Below are 24225 nucleotides of genomic sequence, written 5' to 3'. Positions count from 1 at the left end.
TTTTTTACTTTCGTCTTTCATCCCATCTTTCACCTTTTCCTTCTGTTTGCTTGCTTTCTTCCTTCAACCCAATTTTTTTCATCTTCTTCCTTTCCTGCCCACCTTCCTTCTTTCCTTCTTATTCTTCTTTCTGTCTTATTTTTCTTCATTCTTCTTTCTTTCCTTTTTCTATTTCCTTCCTACCTTCTTTCCTTCCTTACTTCCTGGCTTTTTTCCTGCCCATCTTCCTTCTTGCTTTCTTCTTCTCTATCATTGTCCTTCCTTCTTAGGCTCTGTCATCCATTTCATCCTTCCACTCTGTCTTTCCCTCTTTCCTTCCATCTTTCCTCTCCTTATTTTTCTTACAGTTTCACTTCTTTCCTTTCTTAGTTCTGTGTCTAAAACCGTTTCAGCTTCTTTGGTCAGTAGGGTTCATGTTATATAAATCCTCTCTCTCTCTCACTAGTGTCTACATTCAGTTTTATGTTTTTTCATAAAGCCTTACAGTGTCACAGTGTCTCTTCATGTTTGTGTCAAACCCGCAGCTTCAAGAAAGACTCTGGATTCCGTGCTATATTATTGATGTGTCTGTGAAACTCTAATGAAGTGAAATATAGCCAGAATCAGATGCCAGAAGGTGCCTGGGCTTAAGCTGACAATCACTGTGTGTCTGCCTGCAGGTGTGTGCGTGTCAGTGATGGACCTGAAGGAGGGCTGTGGAAGCGAGGCCAGCCGTGAGACCGAGAGCGGAGGCATGGGGAGCCTGGGAGGCCCCACGTCTTGGCAGTCCTTCGCCCATCGAAGCACCCTGCACGGTTTACGCTTCATCTTCCCCTACTCTTCGTCCTCCTCTCACCGCTCCACTTCACGCCGTCTGCTCTGGAGCGCGGCCTTGCTGGCCAGCCTGGTGCTCCTTGTCCTGGAGAGCACCGAACGGCTGGCTTACTTCCTCTCCTACCCCCACGTCACGAGTGTGGATGCTGTGGTTTCTGGCAGCCTAGTGTTTCCCGCGGTCACCGTCTGTAATCTGAACGCCTACCGTTTCACGCGTCTCACGCAGAATGACCTCTACCACGCCGGGGAACTGTTGGCCCTGCTAGACGTGCACCTGCAGATCCCTGAGCCGCACCTGGCCGAGCCTCACGTGCTGGCCTTCCTCACGGAGAAATCCAACTTCACTAACTACCGGCCCAAGCCATTCAGTATGCGGGAGTTCACTGAGCGAGTGGGCCACGACCTGAAGGAGATGATGCTCTACTGCCGTTTCCAGGGCCAGGAGTGCAGCCACCAGGACTTCAAAACGGTGAGTTTCTGCAAGGTGTTTCTTTTATAAGGTATTTTTCAAGGCTCGCTGTAGACCTGAAGAAAATGTGTTCTGCTGTTGTGGACTAAAGCATTATGGGCTCAGTGTTGTTAGCTCTAAAGATTATCCTTGTCGTTCAGCTGTTTCAAAGGGTTGTAAAGAAAATGATGATATTGATTCTTGTTGATGGTGTGGTTCTGGATGCTGAGCTGTGGAGTGAAGAATTGTACTAGTTTGTTAAGCTAATCTTTCACTTTTCACTCTATAAACGCAGATGTTTTCATCTTAACTGTGATTCTGTGCTTATGTTAAAGTTAAAGTGACGTGACATTCAGCCAAGGATGGTGACCCATACTCAGAATTCGTGTTCTGCATCCAAAGTCATGGTATTGCCGGCCAAAGATTCAAACCCACAACCCTAGGGTTAGGAGTCAAACTCTCTAACCACTAGGACACGACTCCCCCACAAAGAGTGGGAGCTTTTGCCGAAACCCGGGATCGAACCAGGGACCTTTAGATCTTCAGTTATGTAAAGCAATGGACTGATTGATAGTGTTTTGAATGTCAAGAACGCTACAAGGATTCACAACATGTTCTACTTTAGAAACTGGTTTTCTCTAGAAATGATGTTTAAGACATTATGGCTCTGTCTCAAAACCCACCGCTGATGGCTACCGCCTACATAAACTGCATCATAACTGAAACAGAATCTCATAAGGCACTGATCTTCACAGGCAGCAACTTTCTTAACAGCCACTCAGGCACGTTCTGGGCCTCATGTGAACCTCATGAGACTCGCTGACGCTCTCGTCTCGTTCTGTTGTTTACATGTAGCCTGCTAATGATTCTGGCATAAAAAAACTCATTTATGTAGCTTTTATCAGCAGCTCCCTCGATCCTTTGTCTACATTTTTCGCTGAGTTCAGCGCAATACATTTTGGCCATGAAAGACGCAAACAAAACCTTTTCAAAGTATCTTTGGAACCATTATTTGCTGACTACAAATTGAGCAGCCTCAGTGTCAGCAGCATGCCTACGGCAACAAGGAATGGTTCGTGAGACAGAGCCATTTACTTTTATACATCAGAAATTTAATTGACTAGTTGTTGCACTAAATATTTGAAGAAAGCTGTCACTCTAGGATATTCTCGAACTGGTTGAAGTGGTTTTAGTGGTTTAGTGGGGTAAAGATGTAAATGCTGGCCGCAGCTGTGTGTGAAGAATGTGTTTTTCTCAGCACTGAGGGCTGAGATGATGAGTGTTGATAGTTGGTGTGATACTCAGTTGGAGTGCTGCTGTTCTCCTCAGGGGTTGAGGTCTGTTTATCCAGCCTCAGTCACTACACGTGGGCTCTCAGTGCTTCGAACCGCACGCAAGCACATTATAAACAAACTTGCACACTCATGCCATGCACCAGCTTGCTTTCTGTTGCTTTGTGCTTTCTCTTCTTGTTTTCATTGATGATGTATAGTAAGAGTCAATGTTTGCAGCAAACAGGCATTATAGTGTTCTTGCTGGTTTCTAACAAAAAGTAGTTCGCTATATTGAAGCTATTAAGTGACATTTATTTTTATATCAGAATGATTATGCAATATGTGGCAGTATCTGATACATGGACTGATTTGGATCGATTAATTAAGTATTACTACACAGAGCCGTTGTTAACTGAGAAGATGCGCCAAAAAACGCTGAAAATGAAGTGGATTTGCGCATCTTTTCTATTAACAACGGCTCTGTGTAGTAACAGCTGCTCTATGTGAAATCACGCACCTGATGGAATTATCCGCTGATTAGAGAACCGGCTTTACTGACGAGATGCGCATAACAATCGGCCGATCGTGATCGGAGCACCTCTATTAATTTGTATTAAATAATTTACTGTAATACAACTAATGTGGCAAAACATTGAAAACATCTCTTAACTATTAATGATGAAACAATTTTTTAAGTAAAAAAATATATAATGTAAACAAATATCATGTATCATGACTTTCTGGTCCTGAATTTCTACTGGTTAGTTAAAAAGAATTGTCTGAACAAACCAATTTGCCTAAGTTAATTGGACTTTCTACTTAGGAGAGTTGGCATTTACAGTAAAGGAGGTTACACTGTGTGTGAATATATTTTTGCAAGATTCCGTCAATCTGATCTTAATCATGTAAGTAATTAGTCGCATGGCATTTCCAGCTTGGATGATCATTTAAACCAGTGGTTTTCAAACCTGTCCTGGAGTACCCCCTGCCCTGCACATGTTGCATGTCTCCCTCAATTATCACACCTGATTTAACTCATTAGCTCATTAGTGAAGACAAGACCTGAAGTGGGTGTGTCAGATATAGGGAGACATACAAAATGTGCAGTGCTTGGGGGTACTTCATGGAGAGGTTTGAGAACCACTGGTTTAGAGGATCAGATATAGTAATGCAAGTAATGACCATTCAAATTTGTGTAAAATTGTTAGTAGTGTTTACAGAAAAAAAACTATAAAAATCCCACAGTAAAAACTTGTTAATTGGCTAACATCAAGTTACCTTACCATGTATGGTAAAAGCTGTGACTGATTGACCACTGCATTATGTGTAGATAATGTCTACAATTTCCGATAAAAAAAACACCCATCTGTTTGGTAAACCTATTTCTTGTGTTATTTAACAGGATATGTTTTACAACTTAAAAAAGCTAACAGACATATTTCTGTGGGTATTATACACTTCTTTGATTGTAACCACTGTATGATGTAAGCTACTTTATATGTATCTTCAGAATATGAGGATACATATTATCTCCGAGAATGAACATATTATCACTTGAGTCAAATGTACATCCCGTCTATATTACTGTATTGCCCTTGCTGTATTGTCGTGACCCTCTGTCCACCGACAGGCCGTGTGTTATCACACACAGAGAGGCCAGGACATCAAATGGCTGTGCAAGCCGCTTTACTTTGAAGATTTCCTCCATTTTAAATATAAGTGCTTCACATGTACTGTAGGCAGCAGATATCAAAGGCAGGAGTCAGTCTGTTATGGCATGACCTGATGAAATTCTTCACATGCAGAGCCGAGCGTGAACAGGAAATTATGTGTATTATGTCTGCATGTTCCTTCTGCCCTGCATGTGGGCTGATACAGTAGCTGCTAATGTATGCTAATAGTCTGTCACTAAAGAATATAGAAGCACTCATACTGATTCCACAAGCCTGGATGAAGACATACTTTCTTTGTAATAGTTAAGTGCTGTTTTTTGCTCAATCATTGGTTTGAGTCGTCTATCCCTCAAATGGAATCGAAATGAAAAAGAAATGAAGAAAATGTCAACCAGCAACAGTTTCATGTTTCATATCTGTGTTAGTTTTGTATTATGAGTAGGTCTTATAGGTTAATGCAAGTGTTGTCACTAGAAATTTGTAACTAATTTGTCCTATTTTTCAATACTTCAGGGAAAAGCTGCCTCAAAATTAAGGACATACAATTTGAACGGTTAATTTGAAGTTAAATTACCTTTGACCATAATAAAAAAATAAAAAATATTTTCTAAGCAAGTGAATCTGTTGTGTGAAATTTGGTAGCTTGATTATATTATATTAGAATGTTACAATAATGATAATACATTAATAATACTACTAGTATTATTATGATTATTATAGAATAAAATTAACTTACAATTGCATTGTTAAATAAAAATAAATACATATATGCAGTGTTTTTCTAGTAGTAAAAATCTCTCACGATTTTCATTCACACCCTCAAGCTTTTATTTTGACAAAAAAACTGCAGGGAAGCCTTTTATGGTTCTGTGACTACCGGTTTACAAACACATTTCATTACAAATGTAGTGACTGCTGTAATTGTCTGTCCATGTAATGTTGGATATTATGTACAAATACAGCATAACTGGAGCACATTGCATTGCCAAATGATGCAGAGATGAACTAACAGATGCAGAGATGGAGTTCACTGCATTTCCTGCGAACTGATCCTCTCTGAGACCATGAAAACACTGTACAGTTATATTTTTTAAAACAGTTAATACTTTATCAAGCAAGTCTTTTCTTCACTTGCTACATTTTATGCTAAATTAGTGTTTCGTCACTGGTGTTCATAATCAGATTTTAATGATGAAACAAGGTTAAATATATCTTATGAGTGTTTGTAGGACACATGGCCTGATGATACAGGCTCTGGCATACTGTGTAGTGATGATTATGTGCAGGTGACCCGAGTTTGACTCTAGCTTTTTCCAATTCCCAATTGGTTCATTCATCTTTCCTGTCGCTTCTACACTTTCTTATGAAATTACTGGCAATATGAGAGTAATTTTACTGTAGGGTGAAAGCCAAGCCAGACTGTGTGACCTCAACTGTCTTTTATGTCACGCTGTGTTATGTACACTACTTCTTCATTTAGACTGGTCACGAATGACACTGAAGACCGTTCTGACATCCTCATTTACACGTGAAGTTGAAGTGATACTGTGATACAAGTCTAAAGCCCCTTCACATCCCACAATGCAACACCACCTCAGTAAAGAGCATGAGAGAGGACAGCCACCTCTCTGTAATGTTAGTGAACATTTCCATCTTTTTGATTCTTCCTATGATTGTGTATTGACCACAACAGCACTCGGTAATTATATGGTTTCGATCGTGTATTTTAGATGTGGTGAGTCACGGTGCTTCCCCGTGGCGTTGTCTGTGATTTTGACTCTGTGTCCTCCTGCGCTCCTCTCTGTTGTGACTCATTTGTAGTATGCTGATGCCATGAGTATTGAGTTTTCACTTACATCCTGCAATGACCCTGCTCCAGGGCTCTCACTGCTGTCGACGGTTGGGGAAAATGTGTTGTTTTCTTATAATGCAGTGTCAAAAGTAGTATTAAACACAGTCCTTGGGTTGTAAGAGCTGCAGCCTCCTCCATGACTTTACGTTTTTCTAAAACAAGCCAGGGCCACCAGAGTTTTATTCAGATCTTCTCAGATAATTGCTGAAGGCTTATAGGCTTTACAAAGCAAAACGGACCAGAGGAAATAGCCCAGGGAGGAAGCTCTGGGGTGCCTTTTCGATCTATGGTAAGATTGCTGGCTGGATTTATAATGCTCAGTTTTGGTCTAAAGTTTTTAGTGCTCTCAGGAGCCACCTGCAATGTCGACAGCTTCCTGTTCTTTCCTTTGAAGCACTTTTAAAAGTGTGTGTGTGTGTATTTTTTGTTCACTTCTTTCTTCTCATGTTACGTGTCACTCTAACCCCTGTTCTAGTTCAAGTGTAGCAGTGTTTTAGGTGAATCACGGCCATGCTGTACTAATTCACTCTATCGTGGTCATGATTTGTGGAATTTATTATTTTGTTTTCTTCTTCCCTTGTATTATATATGGGGTTCTTTACATAAATGTCAGCATAGGACTGGGAAACATTTTTGGATCATGTTAATACCATACATGTCTAATTTAGTTTTGGTAAGTATGATAGCAGGCACTTTTGCACTGGATGAACCTTTTCATAGAGGAATTTCACGCTTTTTGGTGTGTTCACACCTTAGGAACTAGGAATGTATTCTATTTAGTTCTAGGAACTGTTTGAGGGACCTGATTTAGCTTCTACTTCAGAGTAGGGTCTATAACAGTTCTATAGGAACTTTCAGTGACATAAGTATGCACTGATTGGCCAAACGCATACAAAACACCGGCTACCTGGAATTTTTAAAACGCTGTCTAAAAATATATACTCCATTAAGTGATAATAACAGCAATTACCGGTTGTCTGCAGCAGTGTGTTGTGCTAAAATGTAACACTGCAAGTTGTCATAAAAGATTTAGTCAGATTTTTTGCACTCTTTTAATCACGTAAATTGTGCATTTACTGTACATTCCATCTCCACTAAACAAAACCCACGACACAACAAAAACAACTCAGACCAACATGTCCTCAAATCACCAATTGCTGATGTTTGTAAATGGCGATCTTAAAGACGTCACTATTTAGGCCGGGTTCACACCGCAAGCTGCAGCAGAGCAGAAGCAGCGCGTATTTTTTTCGGTGCCTATGTTAACAGATGAGAGCGTTCACACCGCACGCAGAAGCTGCGCGGCAGAGCGTTGCAGAAGCAGAGCAGAAGCAGCAGTGCCGCGATCGTTTCGGCGCTGGGTCTATTTTTGCAGCGCTGCTGATGCTCAGTTAAAGTGAAAGTACACCTTTGATGGACAAAATAAATATGATTTCACACAAAAAGTGCTCTAACTGCACAAAAAAAAAAAAAAAGCAGGAAAAAGCATGGGATGAAGTTGCAGCGGCTCTTATAGTCTTATAGCTATTATAGTGTTTTTGACGCTTTCGCTGGCACACGAGCAAACAACTCAATATTTGATTCAAAATTGATTCAATTGGAACCATTTATTTACAATTTCTAAATTACACATAAGCACATAAATAACAAAAGCAGGTGATACATTCATATATAATAAACAAGTAAATGCTGATTTCAAGATGAGCAGGAAGTCAAGGCTGTGAACCATTTACAATACACATAATTTAAAACCGTTTATTAAATTGGTTTTCAGGGTGTTTTTTGGTAAATTTGATTGCAAACAAACCCAGTGACAAGATGGTAATATGCACCATGTTCTCTCCTACGTCGGTTAATGGGATGAACCCAAAGTCTGGGTCTTTTTAGTCTCCTTAATAACAAATATAGCGCGATGGCCTTTCTTCTATCAACAACACGTACTGCACGGAAAACAAAGACAGCAAAACAAAGGTCCAACAAAAGAAACAATTAAATTATTAATTAAAAAAGCTTCTTGCCTAGTCTTTTTATTTAAATGTATTTTAAATGGGAAATAAAGCAATGCGAACGTACCCATTATAGAGCACTCTGACCAAAATCTGCTGTTCAGTTGCGCGCTGCCTCCGCTGCCGGTGTGAAAGCAAAATAGGCGCGCGCTGCTTCTGCTCTGCCTACCTGCTGCTAACGCGCTGCTTCTGCTCTGCTGAAACTTGCGGTGTGAACCCGGACTTCCTGCTGCTGGTGTGAATACAGACAAGAAAATGGCCCTAAGAAGAAATTGGTTCTCTAGGAACCACCATGCTGACTAGTTCTTGTAACTACGCTGTGTGAAATTACAGTCTGGTACCATCACTGTACTAACATTTTACACACGTCACAGTTAATAATTATTGCAGCATCAACAACAACAATGTGCAATAACCAGTTATTTCACTACTACATAATAGGACTAGTAAAAGCAGCCCAAATGTATTTTAATTGTCTAAATAATAGAAATCCATGTGTATGTGAAGATTAGAGATGTATTAGTGGGAAAGAAGCAGTTCTCCTTTCAATGGAACTAGACATTAAAGCAGTAGGGAGTATAAAGCAGTAAGCAGCAGGGGTTTTGAATGTCAAAAAGTGAGCTACTGTTAAGAAACAGACATTTCTTGCATAATGGGTACATTTGTTTTACTTTTTGTGACTAGCAGCTCGAGAGAGAGAGAGAGAGTGAGATTTAGACATACATTCAGAAAGAGTTAAGAAGTAGGACGATAGGGCTCTCTAAAGTAATGTTTCAGACATTCTCATGACTTTGTAGCAGCAGTGTTGTCTTGGCAGTGTTTGTGTGTGATTAGGGCTGTTATTGGGCTTTGATGATCACATCTATTGATTTGAAGATGACGTGCCATTCAGGAATATCTTTACACACATTGTGTTCATCCAGCTGAGTTTAACCTTTCCTTCGTTTTGGCCTTTTAGAATTACAAGCACTTTGTCAAAATCTTCACTTGCTTGAATAGCAATCCCCCGAAGGCAAGGAAGACTGATCCAGCTGCGCTCTTTTTGTTTACTAGAGGATACTTTTCCTTTAATCACCTAACAAAATAGGATTAAGTTACAGTTTTTGAAGATCAGATCTAAATTAAATCCAGCCCTAGCACTTTAAAAGATAAGTGTGCCATAAAGCACACACAGAATTGAAAAATGCATGCTTGCTTTGTCTTTATCATCGTGTGTCACACATTGCATAATTTTTTTTTATTTTTTATTTTTATATTTTGTTTTATTCATCTGTATGAAATAGCATTATTGATATGCCTTTGTGCTCTGCACCTATTGTAATGTTCCTGAAAATTTCAGTGACAATTATCTTTTTATCGCTCTGTGGAGCATTCTTGGTAGTTAAAGGTCTGGGCTCTGATTAGGGATGGAAATAGAAAGAAATGTAACAATTCTTGTTCAAATGTACAAAAACATTTCTTCTTTTAGTGCTTTTCAGGAGCCTAATTCATCATTTTATTCATTCTGTGAATTCGGTTTATTTCAGTTTGGACATGACAAAAGTTGAGTTGCAGTTGCAGTTCAGTCGACACGAGTTGGATGTGAGTTGCTGGTTAAAGTCTGAATCGTAAAACCATACATGCACATTTCCTATGCAATGTCTGGAAATGTTTGATGCGCCAAGGTTGATTCAAGACTATATTAATTTCTTTGGCCCACATATTGTGCTCCCTCAATTGAAGAAATGGATCCAGATGAGTTATTTATGTTTCAGGGTGCTACTGGGTCTTGCAATGCTTGTGTAATTGCCAGGTGAAATTGAACGTCAATTCTTATATCAGCACACTGCGTTTAATTTGCAGCTGTCAGCCAATAAACACACTCATGCGAAGAAGAATAGCCTGTGACTGGAAAAAGGAGAGAGGTTGTTTTAATATGTAGGCTAGTTTCTGTCTGTCTTCAGAGAGTCTTTTCACAGAAACGCGAGCGTGACTGATTGAAAAGAGTTGTAAGGTTTTTCCTTCTACTGAAAGACAAGTGGACAGGCAATTCAGACTCCTACATTCATTCTTTGGGAATCAGAGAAAAGAAAGTAGAGAAAAGCAAGCAAAAGACATTGGAAGAGTAGGAGAAGAGGTGATGAAACAGGGTGGAAAAATGTGTGTGGTGGGCAGGTTTCCTACGGAATGTTATTTTTATATCATGGAGCCCCTGGTTTACCTCCATTGCACCTAAAATTAACTATATATGCAGGTTTGTGCAGATCCTTAAAAGTCTTCAAGTTTTAAATGTAGTTTTATCAAATTAAAGGCCATCAAAACTCTTGGTACAAGAAAATGTTTTCAAGAGGTCTTACATTTAGGGACGGAAAGACAAGAATTGCGATATGGCTTTATGTAAAATATATTTATATGTTAGTCAATAAATATATTGATTGATAATAATTGTTTAAATTAATATAAGAATTGATACTTTTGACTTGAATGGGAAGTTTCTCATTTTATAAAATGTTCTGTTTTTGTGAAAACTGTAAGCATAATTCATGCTTTATAGTCATTTTACAGTTTAATATGATAGACATTCCCCTACCCCACTCGTATGGTATTCATTTTATTTGTGTATGTCTTACAAAGGTCTTTGAACAACAATTATAATTTTTTTGTAACCTATAAATTTGTAGATGTGTAATTCATAGCTATGTTATGAATTAACTTTTTATTTGATTATTTTTCAGTTTTCATTTTAATTTTAGTTTTTTTTTTATCATTTTGTGATATTCTTTTGTGTTTTTTATTAGTTTTTTAATGTCTATTTAGGTTTATTTTAATTGTAGGTTTTCATTTATTGATTTATTTTAAGTTTAAGGTTTTCATATAGTTTTTAATTATTCATATAATTATTTAGGGGTGCTCCGATCACGATCGGCCGATCGTTAATGCGCAACTCGTCAGTAAAGCCGGTTCTCTAATCAGCGGTTAATTCCACCAGGTGCGTGATTTCACATAGAGCAGCTGTTACTACACAGAGCCGTTGTTAATAGAGAAGATGCGCCAATAAACGCTGAAAATTTACGTGATTTGCGCATCTTCTCTATTAACAACGGCTCTGTGTAGTAACAGCTGCTCTATGTGAAATCACGCACCTTGTGGAATTAACCGCTGATTAGAAAACCGGCTTTACTGACGAGATGCGCATAACGATCGGCCGATCGTGATCGGAGCACCCCTATAATTATTTAATTTTAATTTCAATTAATAGTTTTAGATTTGTTTTTTACGGAAAAGGATTAAAAAAAATAAAACCATCTAGAGATTAAAGTAATTTTATTGCGAGATTAAACTCATTAAATTTCAAGAAAAAAAGTAGAAATACAATCTTTAGAATAAGCTCATTAAATATTGAGAATAAAGTCGTTGATTTTCGAGAAAAAAAGTTGAAATATAATCTTGAGAATTAACTCATTATATTACATGCCATTAATTGCAATTCCGTACAGTTTAATGTATCATAGTTGTCCATATGCCAGAGTGCATTTGGGTGAAGCCAGTGATAACCTTGCATTTGTCCACTGGTTGTCATTTCATGTTGGACAAAAGCGAGTAGCCTACATTGCGCAAATTGGACAGATTTTTTCTTCTAAAAAGACCTAGCCGCTTGCAAATTCTCTTTAAATTCATATGCTAATTATTATTCATTCATTCATTTGATAGTATTTCTTTGTTACTGAAAGAAAGTTTCAAATATAGCTTGACTAAGTGATCCAACTCTGCCATGTCCTCTATCAGTAGGCTATCTAATTAACACTGGTCGAATGCGTTATTCTCTACTTTTCATTTTGACTTTTTTTCTCGAAACACAACGACTTTATTCTCAAAATTATTTTATAATTATACGTTTATTCTCTCGATTTATTTTTTTTTATCTAAATTTAACGACTTTTTTTTTCTTGAAATGCAACGACCTTATTCTCGAAATTAAATGAGTTTATTCTCACAATTATTTTGACTTTTTTTCTTGAAATGTAACGATTTCTTTTCTCGAAACACAATTACTTTATTCTCAAAATTTAATGAGTTTATTCTCAAGATTGTATTTCAACTTTTTGTCTCGAAATGTAACGATTTTAATCTCGCAATATAATGACTTTAATCTCAAGATTGTTTTATTTTTTTTTATTATTGCTTGGCCCTAATCCTCTTCCGTAGGTTTTAGTTGAATGTAACCAGAATACATTATCATATAAACAATAGTAAAGTAATGGATGTTACTTTAAGTTTCACAAACTTTTAGTACATAAATAATTTCATGCTTCATTTCAAGTTGTATGTGACTTGTGGTTCAGTAAGTTCAGTAAGTTCAGATTCAGTGAAGGATTTGTTATAAAACCATCCCTTGAACAGTTCACTGAAAGAACCAGCTCATTTATTTGTGAATCGTTTGTGTCATAATGTGAGACACGACGCAGTAAATTAGTTTTCTCACCATTATTTTGTTCTACGTGGTCTGTTTATCTCATTACATTAAATTCACTCCCACAAGTTGAGCATCATAATATTTATTTTCTTTTGCCGTGGCCCTGTAGAGCTGTGGAGTGCCAGCACTGAAAAACAAATTTGGAGAGACTGGGATTCATTGCTGAGCTTTGCGATAGGCTATAGATACAGTATGCTGCATAAAACAACAGATGTAATGTTGAGTGCGCATCGCCTGATGGGATTTGGGCTCTGATGTGTTTCAGGATGGCCCATTTAAAGTGGAAATGGAAGATCAATCTTTAGGGGACTGTGCCTGCCTATTTCTTTTTACCCAGCCTATCAAAGCAAGGAACTTCTGTGAAGCAATTTCAATAAATGAGGCAATACTTCGCAAGCCAGCAGTGTCCGCCCACTTTTTCAGCAGCCTTGGTTCTGGAAGTATTTTTCAGAACCACGTATCTCCACAGGGACTGAAAAAAATCTTTAATTGAAGATTTACGAATCAGAAACATTACTGGAAAACTTGAAAACGAGTACTTCAGGGAATGAACTACTTACGTAATTGTGGCATCCATAATTGTAATCGCGATTAGAAATTTGATTAATTGTGCAGCCCTAGGTGGAAGGTCGCAATAACAGATTTTTCTGATTTGTGGTCTTCAGGATTTATTGATGGTGTTGATATTCACTGAGAGTTTTACTTGGACACACACTTTTGAAATCACATTGACTTGTGGCTTCTGGAGAGGCTAATGTTAGGCCTGTTTAGAAAGACAAAAAAAAAATTTTTTGTTACTACTGAAATCTCATATTTACACTTTATAAATGTGAGCTGGCACCGGATCTGGAAAACATTAGTCTAGTTAAAGAAAAAGCTTAATTTACTTGGAATTTAACCAGAAGCTCCACCGACAGGACAGATAAAGACACACAGTGTTTTTTATATCCAGGACACAGCTGTCTCCTAAACTGCCTGACTCTCTTTATTACACTATGTCAAATGCAGAGAAAGGGATGTTATATTACTCCAGAAAGCCAAACATGCATCTCCACCAAACCTAATGTGTCTCAACACAATTGATGCCGATAAATACCTGATTTGTCTCTTCCTCAAGGACAAATATCTGTTCCTGATGATCCAGAGGAACTGTAGAGACGCTTAACATTACAGTAACATCATAAGAATACTATATTATGTATGAGTACATACTTTGACATTTCAATGACTTTCACTGGGATCTAGCAGACAAATCATGTCTTGTCACATGACCTCTGACATTTTGTTTTTCCTTGAATCAGACATTGTGTCTTTTTTCATTGTCTCTGTCTCACAGTGATTTTTCATTGTCTGCTCTTAGAACTTCTCACCACTTTCTTCTGCTGCTGCTTTTTTTTTTTTTTTTTTTTAGGTCTGTTTCAGTTCATCTTTAAAGGGAATATGCAATTGACAGAGTTATACTCTTTACTATGTCTGTGTCCTTAACACTGTAAAGCTTATTATTATTATATAAAAGTCCATTTATTTTTGTGTAACAGATAATTATTATTATTGAACCTTTAAACAAAATAATTTCGACAACATAATTTATAATAAAATGTTTCATTTTTTTTATTTTTTTTGAGTGTCATATTTAATACATCAGGCTTTTATGGCTCACGGAGATAATGATATAAGATAATATGCAGCTCATACCCAGTACTCATACCACAGATAAAAATTGATTGCAATTGCAATTGCAATTTGATGCAGTTGCTAATATTTATGTGGTCGAAAAGAAAGATAAAATTCTGGTGCTTGAATGTAAATCCAATAATAATACAGTATTTAAATGCTTAGTTTTATGATCAAATCTGTAGTTTTTAATGGGATGAGAAAAAACATATAATGCACTGTAATACAATAAGATTTAAAGATAAACAAATGATTGGACAATCAAGTTATCTTAAATTACTTATTATGTTCATCTTCAGTAATACTGTTCTTATGCTTGCTTTATAAAAATCATTAAAGCATTAAAGCAGTTACCACAATGTGATGTTAGACATTCTTACAGTTATACTAAAAGGCCTTTTACTTGTTAAAAAAGTGATGACAGACTCAGATGACAGAAGGCATGTAGAAGATTACAACAGGTTTTTCAATAGAGCTTTAATTATGTTGATAATTTTGAGGCCTTAGAATGTTGTGTATCAAATATTATAAGATGTATAGGGTTAAAGAGAATGCTTTACATAAAACAAAATAAAACAATAGCAAATTTATTCTGTTTTCATAAAATGTTTAGATGCATGAAATGTATTTCATATATTTATTTTTTATAATTTTTTTTAACCGATCTCAACAAATGATGACATGCCAATCAGCTAATCAGATCAAAGCACATGCAAAGCTTTCCTTTCCATTTCCCCAAAATGGTCTCTCAGTTTGGTTCACTGGTCTACACAATCATGGGGAAGACTGCTGATCTGACAGTTGTCCAGAAGACAATCATTGACACCCTTCACAAGGCTCAAACATTCATTGCCAAAGAAGCTGGCTGTTCACAGAGTGCTGTATCCAAGCACGTTAACAGAAAGTTGAGTGGAAGGAAAAAGTTTGGAAGAAAAAGATGAACAACCAACTGAGAGAACTGCAGCCTTGTAAGGATTGTCAAGCAAAATCGATTCAAGAATCTGAACTTCACAAGGAATGGACTGAGGCAGGGGTCAAGACATCAAGAGCCACCACACACAGATGTGTCAAGGAATTTGCTGAAGCACAGACAACATCAGAGGCGTCTTACCTGGGCTAAAGAGAAGAAGACCTGGACTGTTGCCATTGGTCCAAAGTCCTCTTTTCAGATGAGAGCAAGTTTTGTATTTCATTTGGAAACCAAGTGTCCTAGATTCTGGAGGAAGGGTGGAGAAGCTCATAGCCCAAGCTGTTTGAAGTCTAGTGTTAAGTTTTCAGCTTTTTGAAGATGCTAATTTCATTTTCCAGCAGGATTTGGCACCTGCCTGTGGCAAACAAAATAATCTGTTCTATAACATTGGTTACTTTCACTTTCATTTTAGCGTGATTTCTGGGTGGAGTGTGTCAATTAACGGCCGAAGGGAATTGTATTTAAAGGGAGCGTGTCATACCTGAATCAGAAGCGTCATCCGTTTGTTTGCACATGAGGGTAGCCCGTATGAGTGATAGTTTACGGTGGAAAGACGGCTGTGTGTCAATCAGCTGTTTCATGGGTATGATGTCTGGTGCGTGACTGAAGCATTGCACTTCCAGACCAACTTCCATGGGCAGTGCTGAAGACAAGAAAAAACTGCTTATCCACCTATCTTGGTGTCTGGTGACCCGCGATACTCATTGGTGCCTTCAATACCTGCAAACGTGGTCAGTACCTTTGCGCCGCCATTTCACACACTGCAACACACGCACGCACCCATTCACATAGCTTTCATATTCGCACATTCTGTGTGCTTAGTGTTTTGTTTATAATTATTGTGGCCCGATAAAATTATTGACGCTGTTGATTTAATGTGTGTGATTTAATGAAACTGAATGAGATGTTCATCCAGTGTTTTCTTTGTTCTCTCTTTTTCTCTTTTTTTTTTTATGGACATTTTTGTGAATGAATGTGGACACGAATCTGCAAACGTGGATTAGCGTGACGCGGTCGGTTTCTGGCACGGGCACGGATTCCGGAGAGAGACCGCTAGTGGGAACGTGTGGTCATTTCTTATTTTGTTTTATTTTTTTTTTGTCCATTTTGTTTTTCTGTGTTATGATTTTGAACATATGAAAGAAATAAATATCCTGATGACCTTTAGTCTGGGATTATTATTATTTGTTGTGTAACAGGTGGTTATTTTTCTGCTATCCTGGGTAAAGATAATTTTTGACAGGTTTAATCCTGTCTGGCGCCCGAAGGTTCCCCCCCCCCCCCCTTTAAAATGGTTATTTTACTTTGGGGGCGGCTACCACCGTTATAGAGTAGTGTGGCAAACAAAATAATCTGTTCTATAACATTGGTTACTTTCACTTTCATTTTAGCGTGATTTCTGGGTGGAGTGTGTCAATTAACGGCCGAAGGGAATTGTATTTAAAGGGAGCGTGTCATACCTGAATCAGAAGCGTCATCCGTTTGTTTGCACATGAGGGTAGCCCGTATGAGTGATAGTTTACGGTGGAAAGACGGCTGTGTGTCAATCAGCTGTTTCATGGGTATGATGTCTGGTGCGTGACTGAAGCATTGCACTTCCAGACCAACTTCCATGGGCAGTGTTGAAGACAAGAAAAAACTGCTTATCCACCTATCTTGGTGTCTGGTGACCCGCGATACTCATTGGTGCCTTCAATACCTGCAAACGTGGTCAGTACCTTTGCGCCGCCATTTCACACACTGCAACACACGCACGCACCCATTCACATAGCTTTCATATTCGCACATTCTGTGTGCTTAGTGTTTTGTTTATAATTATTGTGGCCCGATAAAATTATTGACGCTGTTGATTTAATGTGTGTGATTTAATGAAACTGAATGAGATGTTCATCCAGTGTTTTCTTTGTTCTCTCTTTTTCTCTTTTTTTTTTTTATGGACATTTTTGTGAATGAATGTGGACACGAATCTGCAAACGTGGATTAACGTGACGCGGTCGGTTTCTGGCACGGGCACGGATTCCGGAGAGAGACCGCTAGTGGGAACGTGTGGTCATTTCTTATTTTGTTTTATTTTTTTTTGTCCATTTTGTTTTTCTGTGTTATGATTTTGAACATATGAAAGAAATAAATATCCTGATGACCTTTAGTCTGGGATTATTATTATTTGTTGTGTAACAGGTGGTTATTTTTCTGCTATCCTGGGTAAAGATAATTTTTGACAGGTTTAATCCTGTCTGGCGCCCGAAGGTTTTTTTTTTTCCCCCCCTTTAAAATGGTTATTTTACTTTGGGGGCGGCTACCACCGTTATAGAGTGGCGCCCGAACAGGGACATGAATTGAAACCTGCTTGAACACTTGAAACTTGAGCTTTTGATTTTGACAATCCCTGTGAACTACTGAACACTTTTGAGGAAAAAAAAAAAAAAAACCACACCTCTGAAACATTGTGATTTGAAAACTTGATATATATTTTATTTTTTTTTTTGGGAAAATTAGTGAAACAATGAAATTGTCTGAATTAATCTTGAAAATTGTTTTTTTTTTTTATACTGTGAACGCTAAATGAACAATTAGAGGTGTTCTCTCTAAGGTGTCACAGTAATTGATAATTGTTTGAATAGTGGAAAATAGTGAAAATAGTGAAAGCGAATACTTATTGTTTTTGATTTACTTGGTGTTTGTGAGATAATACTGATTGAACAGTTGTGAAATGTTGTATTTTGTTGTTTAGTATAAATTTCAGGGACAAACAAACTGAAACACATCTCATTTACTGATATTTATTGGTTTTCACACTCAACATTCTTGCACTCAATCACAGCAATCATGGCACATACCCCTCCCTCCCAATCTACTTTTGTGGAAATTGAGCCTCCACCAGACATCTCAACTCCAGTTTGGCCGCCTGCACTGCGACCGGGGATGCCTCTGGAACCACCTCCATGTGCTCCGGTGTTCTACCATACCCCCACTCCACTCAGCCCTGTTCATCCTGGAACCCATGTGCACATGTCCTCTCCTGCTCTGGCTGGGAGCACTCCAGTACAAACTCTCACCTGGGCAACACAAGGGGATAACATGCAACTTTGCACCTCTTCTGAAGGTGGAACTCATTCATCAGTGGCACAACATGAACTGCCCAACATTCTACCAACTCCTGGAAGGCAAATACAAGAAGTCACTGCTCGGGTACAAGGGAACTGGGATACCTTGTTTGACTTAATGGCAAGACAAGAAACAAGAGTGAATGAACTTACCCAGGAAGTGAAAGATACCTCTTCTCAGCACCAGAGCCAGATTGCTGATCTTGCTGCAAAAGTGGAGGATAACAAAAATCAAGTTTTAACCCTGTTTACTACCACTAAGCAACATGAGGAGACTGAAGCAGATAACCTGACTAAAGCGATGAAGTTAATGATCACGGAAGAACTCCAGAAGGTGGAATCTACCTTGGTTTCTGAACTACGATTCATGGTTGATCAACTCCAAGCAGAGGTTCAGCAGGACATCAAAGCTGTTCAAAACACTTTCCAAACAAGCCATAATAAGATAACTTCACAACTCCAACAATGTGTTACTCAAACTGATCAATGTCTCACCGGTTTCAAAGGGTTGAAAAGTGAAGTGGAGAAAGGATTTTCAAAAGTGCAGATCAACAAAAGTTAAGCGTCTTGACGCCACCAGGTCCCAGCACTATCAGTATTTCATCCCAGCCATCTCCTTCTGCTCCAGTGACTCCTTCAACTTCTTCAACCCCTCCGTTAACATCTGTGGTTAAAAGTGACCATATTAAATTAACCTTCCCCACATTTGGAAGGCCTTCAGATGATGCAGACCCCCTATTGTACCTAACCAAATGTCAGGATTTTTTGGCTATACATCCCCTGACAGATGCAGACATCCTGGCTACCTTCTGTACTGTCTTGTACGGAACAGCACGAGACTGGTGGGTAGTCAGACGGTCCACCATAACCACCTGGAATGAGTTTGAGACTGCATTTTTATCTGCTTTCCTTTCGGAGGATTATGAGGATGAACTGGCTGAACGTGTCCGTACTAGGATTCAAAGAGACACAGAATCCATTAGAGACTTCGCGTTTTCTTACAGAGCTCTCTGTAAAAGATGGAAGGCAGATTTTACAGAGGGTGAGATTGTGAAGATGATACTTAAGAATATTAAGCCATACCTTGCCAGTCAATTGCGTAGCAGAGTAAATACTGTGGAAGAGCTGATAAAATTAGGACATCAACTGGAAAGAGATTATGAGCAACAGCTTCGTTATGATTGTGGTCGAATGGGCCCTAAGCATCAAGCCACATCACAAAGACCCTACTCAAACCAACCTACTGAGAAAATCCCAGTTCAGTGCTGGAGATGTAGAGGACAGCATCCACCAGGAAAATGTCCACATTATACCTCTCCCCAGTCACCTCAGACGTCTGGTCCACAGTATTCCACCAGCGGCAAACAACCTTATCACCCCAAGTCAGGTGGTCATCCGTCCAACAACTCTGTTGCTGCAACAAGAAGTCATAAGTCACAATCAGCAACCAAGAAAACCTCCTCCTCACTTACAAGCTCTAATGAACGTGTAGCGGTACCTCAACAACTAGTTGTTCCCCTTTGTATCGATGCCTGGTCAGGTAAAGCCATTGTGGACACTGGTGCAAGCTACACACTCATCCATGAGAATCTCATGAGGCAGCTTACATTCCCCGACCAGCTGCAACCGTGGTGCCATGGTCCTCTTTATCTGGCGAATGGAAAAGCAGAGATTCCGTTAGGATGGCTGAATACCACCATTAATTTACATGGCCAAGCATTTACCTTACCTACTGCTGTACTTTCATCCCAAGCTGTAGCCTATGCTGTAGTCTTGGGGTTGGACTTTATTTTCTTCAGTGGGCTGCAACTCAATGTCATTGATCAAAAATATTCCTTCAAGCTGGATCCTTCAAAAGAGTACCCCTTTCAACCAGGAAATCCAAGTGTGTCAAATGTAAGTCCCCAAAAAGATATATGTCAATTTACCATTTCATCACCATTGCAAATTCAACACCCGGACGGTATTGATGAAAAGACATTGATAAAAAATGCTGTGGACGCTGCTCATTTACCCTTTGATGAAAAGCTACAGTTACTCCAAATCCTGAACGAAAGCCCTCAGGTGTGTACTCTCCGTACTGGACGTACTGTGGTTCTCCAACACAGCATCTATGCCACCAGCCAAGTCCCCATTAAACAACGGCCATACCGTTTGTCCCCCCTCAAGCAAATTGCCCTGGAGGAGCAACTTGATGAGATGTTGATGCAAGGAATAGTTGAACCATCTCACTCTGCTTGGGCATCACCGGTGGTCTTAGTACCCAAAAAAGACGGCAAATTTAGATTCTGTGTGGATTACAGAAAGGTTAATTCTGTAACAGAAAGTGACGCTTACCCTCTTCCCAACATCACAGAAATTCTGGAATCCCTCTCTGGGGCAGCCATCTTCTCTACAATCGATCTAAACAGTGGATATTGGCAGGTGACCATGGACCCCAACAGCAAAACCAAGACAGCCTTTATCACTCCTGCAGGTCTCTATCAATTTAATGTTATGCCGTTTGGTCTCAAAAATGCGCCCGCAACTTTTCAGAGGCTCATGGAGACAGTTCTGGGAGAACTAAGGAGAAAAATATGCTTTGTGTACATCAATGACATCATTGTGTACTCACCTTCAATAACTCAGCATTTCCACGACCTCCAGACTGTCCTCCATAGACTAGGAACTGCTGGTCTCACCATAAACTTAAAGAAAAGTAAATTCTGTCTTCAAGAACTCTCCTTCCTAGGACATGTTGTAAGTGTCAAAGGCATTTCAGCAGACCCGTGTAAGACTGAAGCCATTCATACCTATCCTGTGCCTACGAACTTGAAGGAAGTTCAGCGGTTCCTCGGGTTAGCAGGGTGGTATCACCGTTTCGTTCCAAATTTTTCAAAAATTACTGAACCCCTCAACGCACTGAAAAAGAAGGGACATAGTTTTCAATGGTCAATTCAGTGTCAGCAAGCTTTTGAACAGCTAAAGTCTTGTCTCACCTCACCTCCCATTCTGGGCCATCCCGATCTTCAGCGGCCATTCATTGTTTACACCGATGCCAGTGACATCGGCCTGGGTGCCATATTAGCACAACGGAGGGATGTAGGCAGAGAGGAGGTTATAGCCTATGCAAGTCGAACATTAACTGGGGCCGAACTCAATTATACTGCAACGGAGAAGGAATGCCTTGCAGTCATTTGGGCCCTGGAAAAGTGGCAACATTACTTGGAGCACAAGCTTTTTACAGTTGTTACCGACCATGCTGCACTGCAATGGGTCATGAACTCCACGAAAACCACCAGCCGCCTCATTCGTTGGGTCCTGAGATTGCAGAAATTCGATTTTGTTATTGAGTACCGAAAAGGGAAGCTAAATGTAGCTCCGGATGCTCTATCCAGATCTTCGGTTACCCCAGGATGTAACTTGTACACCAGCAGAAAAGACCTAGCCCTGCCTGTATCAGATGTTGTCCTGTGGGTCGAACAGCACAAAGACCCCGAAGTTACAAAATTATTGCAAGCGGTTGCAGATAATTGTGCCAGTCTGAATGGCCAGTACGAAATAATTGAGGACAAATTGTATCACAAAGCATACCTGACAAATAACCAACTGCATTACAGAATCTACATTCCCAGCAGTCTCCGATCCACCCTTCTCCAGTACTATCACTCCACTCCCATCTGTTGCCATGGAGAAATCTACAAGACCTATAAGCGACTTCAGGAAGTAGCATTTTGGCCAGGCATGTGGTCAGCGGTGAAACAGCATGTGAGGACCTGTGTTAAATGTCAAACTCTGAAAAGTGATAACAGGAAGCCTGCTGGAAAACTACAGCAAATCACAACAAGCCGCCCAAACCAAATGCTAGGAGTCGACCTCATGGGTCCGTTGCCACGTAGCACAACTCAAAATGAATACCTGCTGGTCTTTGTTGATTATTATTCTCGATGGGTGGAGTTGTTCCCTATTCGGAGTGCCACAGCAAAGAATGTTGCCTCCATCTTCAGAAAAGACATCCTGACACGTTGGGGCGTACCAGACTTCGTTCTCTCAGACAAAGGCACTCAGTTTGTTTCATCTGTTTTCAGAGAATTATGTGAGAACTGGAGTGTTATTCCCAAATTAACTACCGCCTATCATCCCCAAACCAACATGACAGAAAGAGTTAATCGAAATCTCAAGAGCATGATGGCAGCCTATGTGGACGACAACCATCAGAGGTGGGACCAGTTCTTACCAGAATTCAGATTCGCCCTTAACCCCTTACTAGTAACCCCCCTTTTTTGGCATGGAGACCGAAATTACATACCCAAAATAAAAAGGTTTCTGCTCATGATTCTTTCTGACTAGATACATAATCAACCTTTGTTCACAAAGCTGACACTTTAAAGTTTACTGTTCAGGAATCAGAATCACTCAGACTGTTATGATAATAGAGATATATAAGCTCAAACATAAAAACAAAAATAAAAATATTAAAAACATATGTTTTAAATGTATTTAAAAATATGTTGATGTAGGAAATGAGTTTGAAAACACAGTGTAGCTAAGGCCACAAGTCTTCCAAGACTTCATAAAAAATTTCATAATCGAATCTGTAAAACTGTGAATTTTATGAAATATTTTCTAAGGCCATGTCATGTGTGTTTTTAGAGAAGGCTAATCAGATTGATTTATGGCCCTTGTCATCTCTGTAAGATCTCACATGTAAACTCTCCTGTGCTCTTTGTGTATGTTTCACTGTTGAAAACTGCCCGAATCATGATTGTATTGTTCTCACCAAACGGTTCTTTCACACCTCCGCCAGGTATGACACATTATCTGCATTATTCTTTTATCATTATTCTTTTGTTTTTATTCCACCTTTATTAGCATTGATTGTGGTTTTTCAGGCTTTACAAAGCAACAAAGCAGCGATCTCACTTCAGTCTCTCTTTGCATTTAGCCCTTATTTATCAAAAGTCTTACTATAAAAATACAACAAAACATTTTCTTACGACCTTACGTGAATTATTGAGACAAAAATGCATTATGAAGAAGAAAAGCACCTGCTATTAGTAGCATTGGTGCTAACGTTAGCATCAAGCTACATCTGACAATTTATGAAATTATTAGTACACTTTTACTCAAAACTCACTTTAAACCCCGATCGAGTGTTTATAATAACTTCCTTTAGCGATCAGGGGTGGAATTTGGTCGTTTACTGTTGTAAAAATATGTTATTTGTAGCCTTTTTCATCGCTGCACAAGTTAGCATTCCCGATGTACATTTTCGATTTTTTTTATAAAAACGCCCCAGATCTCAAGAAATTCTCATACCAAGCTTTACTATCGTAATCGCGGGTTTATTATTCGGATATTTCGTGTGTACAGAGGTGTTTCAGTGTTGTTTTGGCCATATAACTACCAGGAAGTGTGCAGGAAGCATGTGACACGATGGGGCGGTGTCCAGATATGAAACTCTAAGATTGACGTTTGAAAGACCCAATCAGAGTCTGAGTCACACACCGCACGAGCTGTGACTACTGCACGCACACATAGATCGCTGGGAGAGGCTGTTTATCATCTGATCGCGTAAATCCGTGGAAAATGAATAGAAATGACGATTCTGTCTGAAGAAATATGAAGTAAACATCAGTAAATATATCCATATATCTCCGCAGATATGTATCTTTGGTCTGTAAATCCTTATTGACGCTGTTCAGTGAGTCTATGTGAACACAAATAAACCGCTCTTGACGTGACTGAATATGAGTGAGTTGTGAATTTCTATTCAAAATGTGGCATAATACGGATTTATTATTTTGCACTCCTGACATAAATCACTAAATATCTGTCACTGCAACAATGTTTTATCAAAATATTGGTCAAATATCGAAGCTTGAGTCTTTAAACTTTCCATTGATGCACAGTTTGTCCAGATGAAGTAAGACAGTGATGTTTAATGTGCTGTGAAAGTGAAACAATAATAAACTGGGG

The 24225-nt window shown here is 39.0% G+C and overlaps 1 protein-coding gene and 1 long non-coding RNA gene across 3 annotated transcripts in view; one reads left to right on the top strand and one right to left on the bottom strand.

The window, feature by feature from the left end:
* The window catches only part of asic2 (acid-sensing (proton-gated) ion channel 2), a 358414-nt gene that overhangs the window by 1493 nt on the left and 332696 nt on the right, over positions 1 to 24225 (top strand). For both annotated transcript variants that reach the window (XM_052551309.1, XM_052551310.1), the window contains exon 2: positions 660 to 1282. In XM_052551309.1, the coding sequence (XP_052407269.1) occupies positions 660 to 1282 (623 nt within the window). The remainder of the gene's footprint in view (positions 1 to 659; positions 1283 to 24225) is intronic.
* Positions 18077 to 18788, bottom strand: LOC127952674 (uncharacterized). Its single transcript, XR_008153028.1, has 3 exons — positions 18613 to 18788; positions 18421 to 18473; positions 18077 to 18320 (listed from the first exon to the last, which is right to left on the bottom strand). It is a non-coding gene; the product is annotated as an uncharacterized LOC127952674 (long non-coding RNA).

This window comes from Carassius gibelio, chromosome B3 (genome assembly GCF_023724105.1).
Source record: "Carassius gibelio isolate Cgi1373 ecotype wild population from Czech Republic chromosome B3, carGib1.2-hapl.c, whole genome shotgun sequence".
NCBI classification, from domain to species: Eukaryota; Metazoa; Chordata; class Actinopteri; order Cypriniformes; family Cyprinidae; genus Carassius; species Carassius gibelio.
The sequence above is the reverse complement of the archived record's forward strand: the minus strand, read 5'-3'. Positions and strand labels throughout refer to the sequence as shown.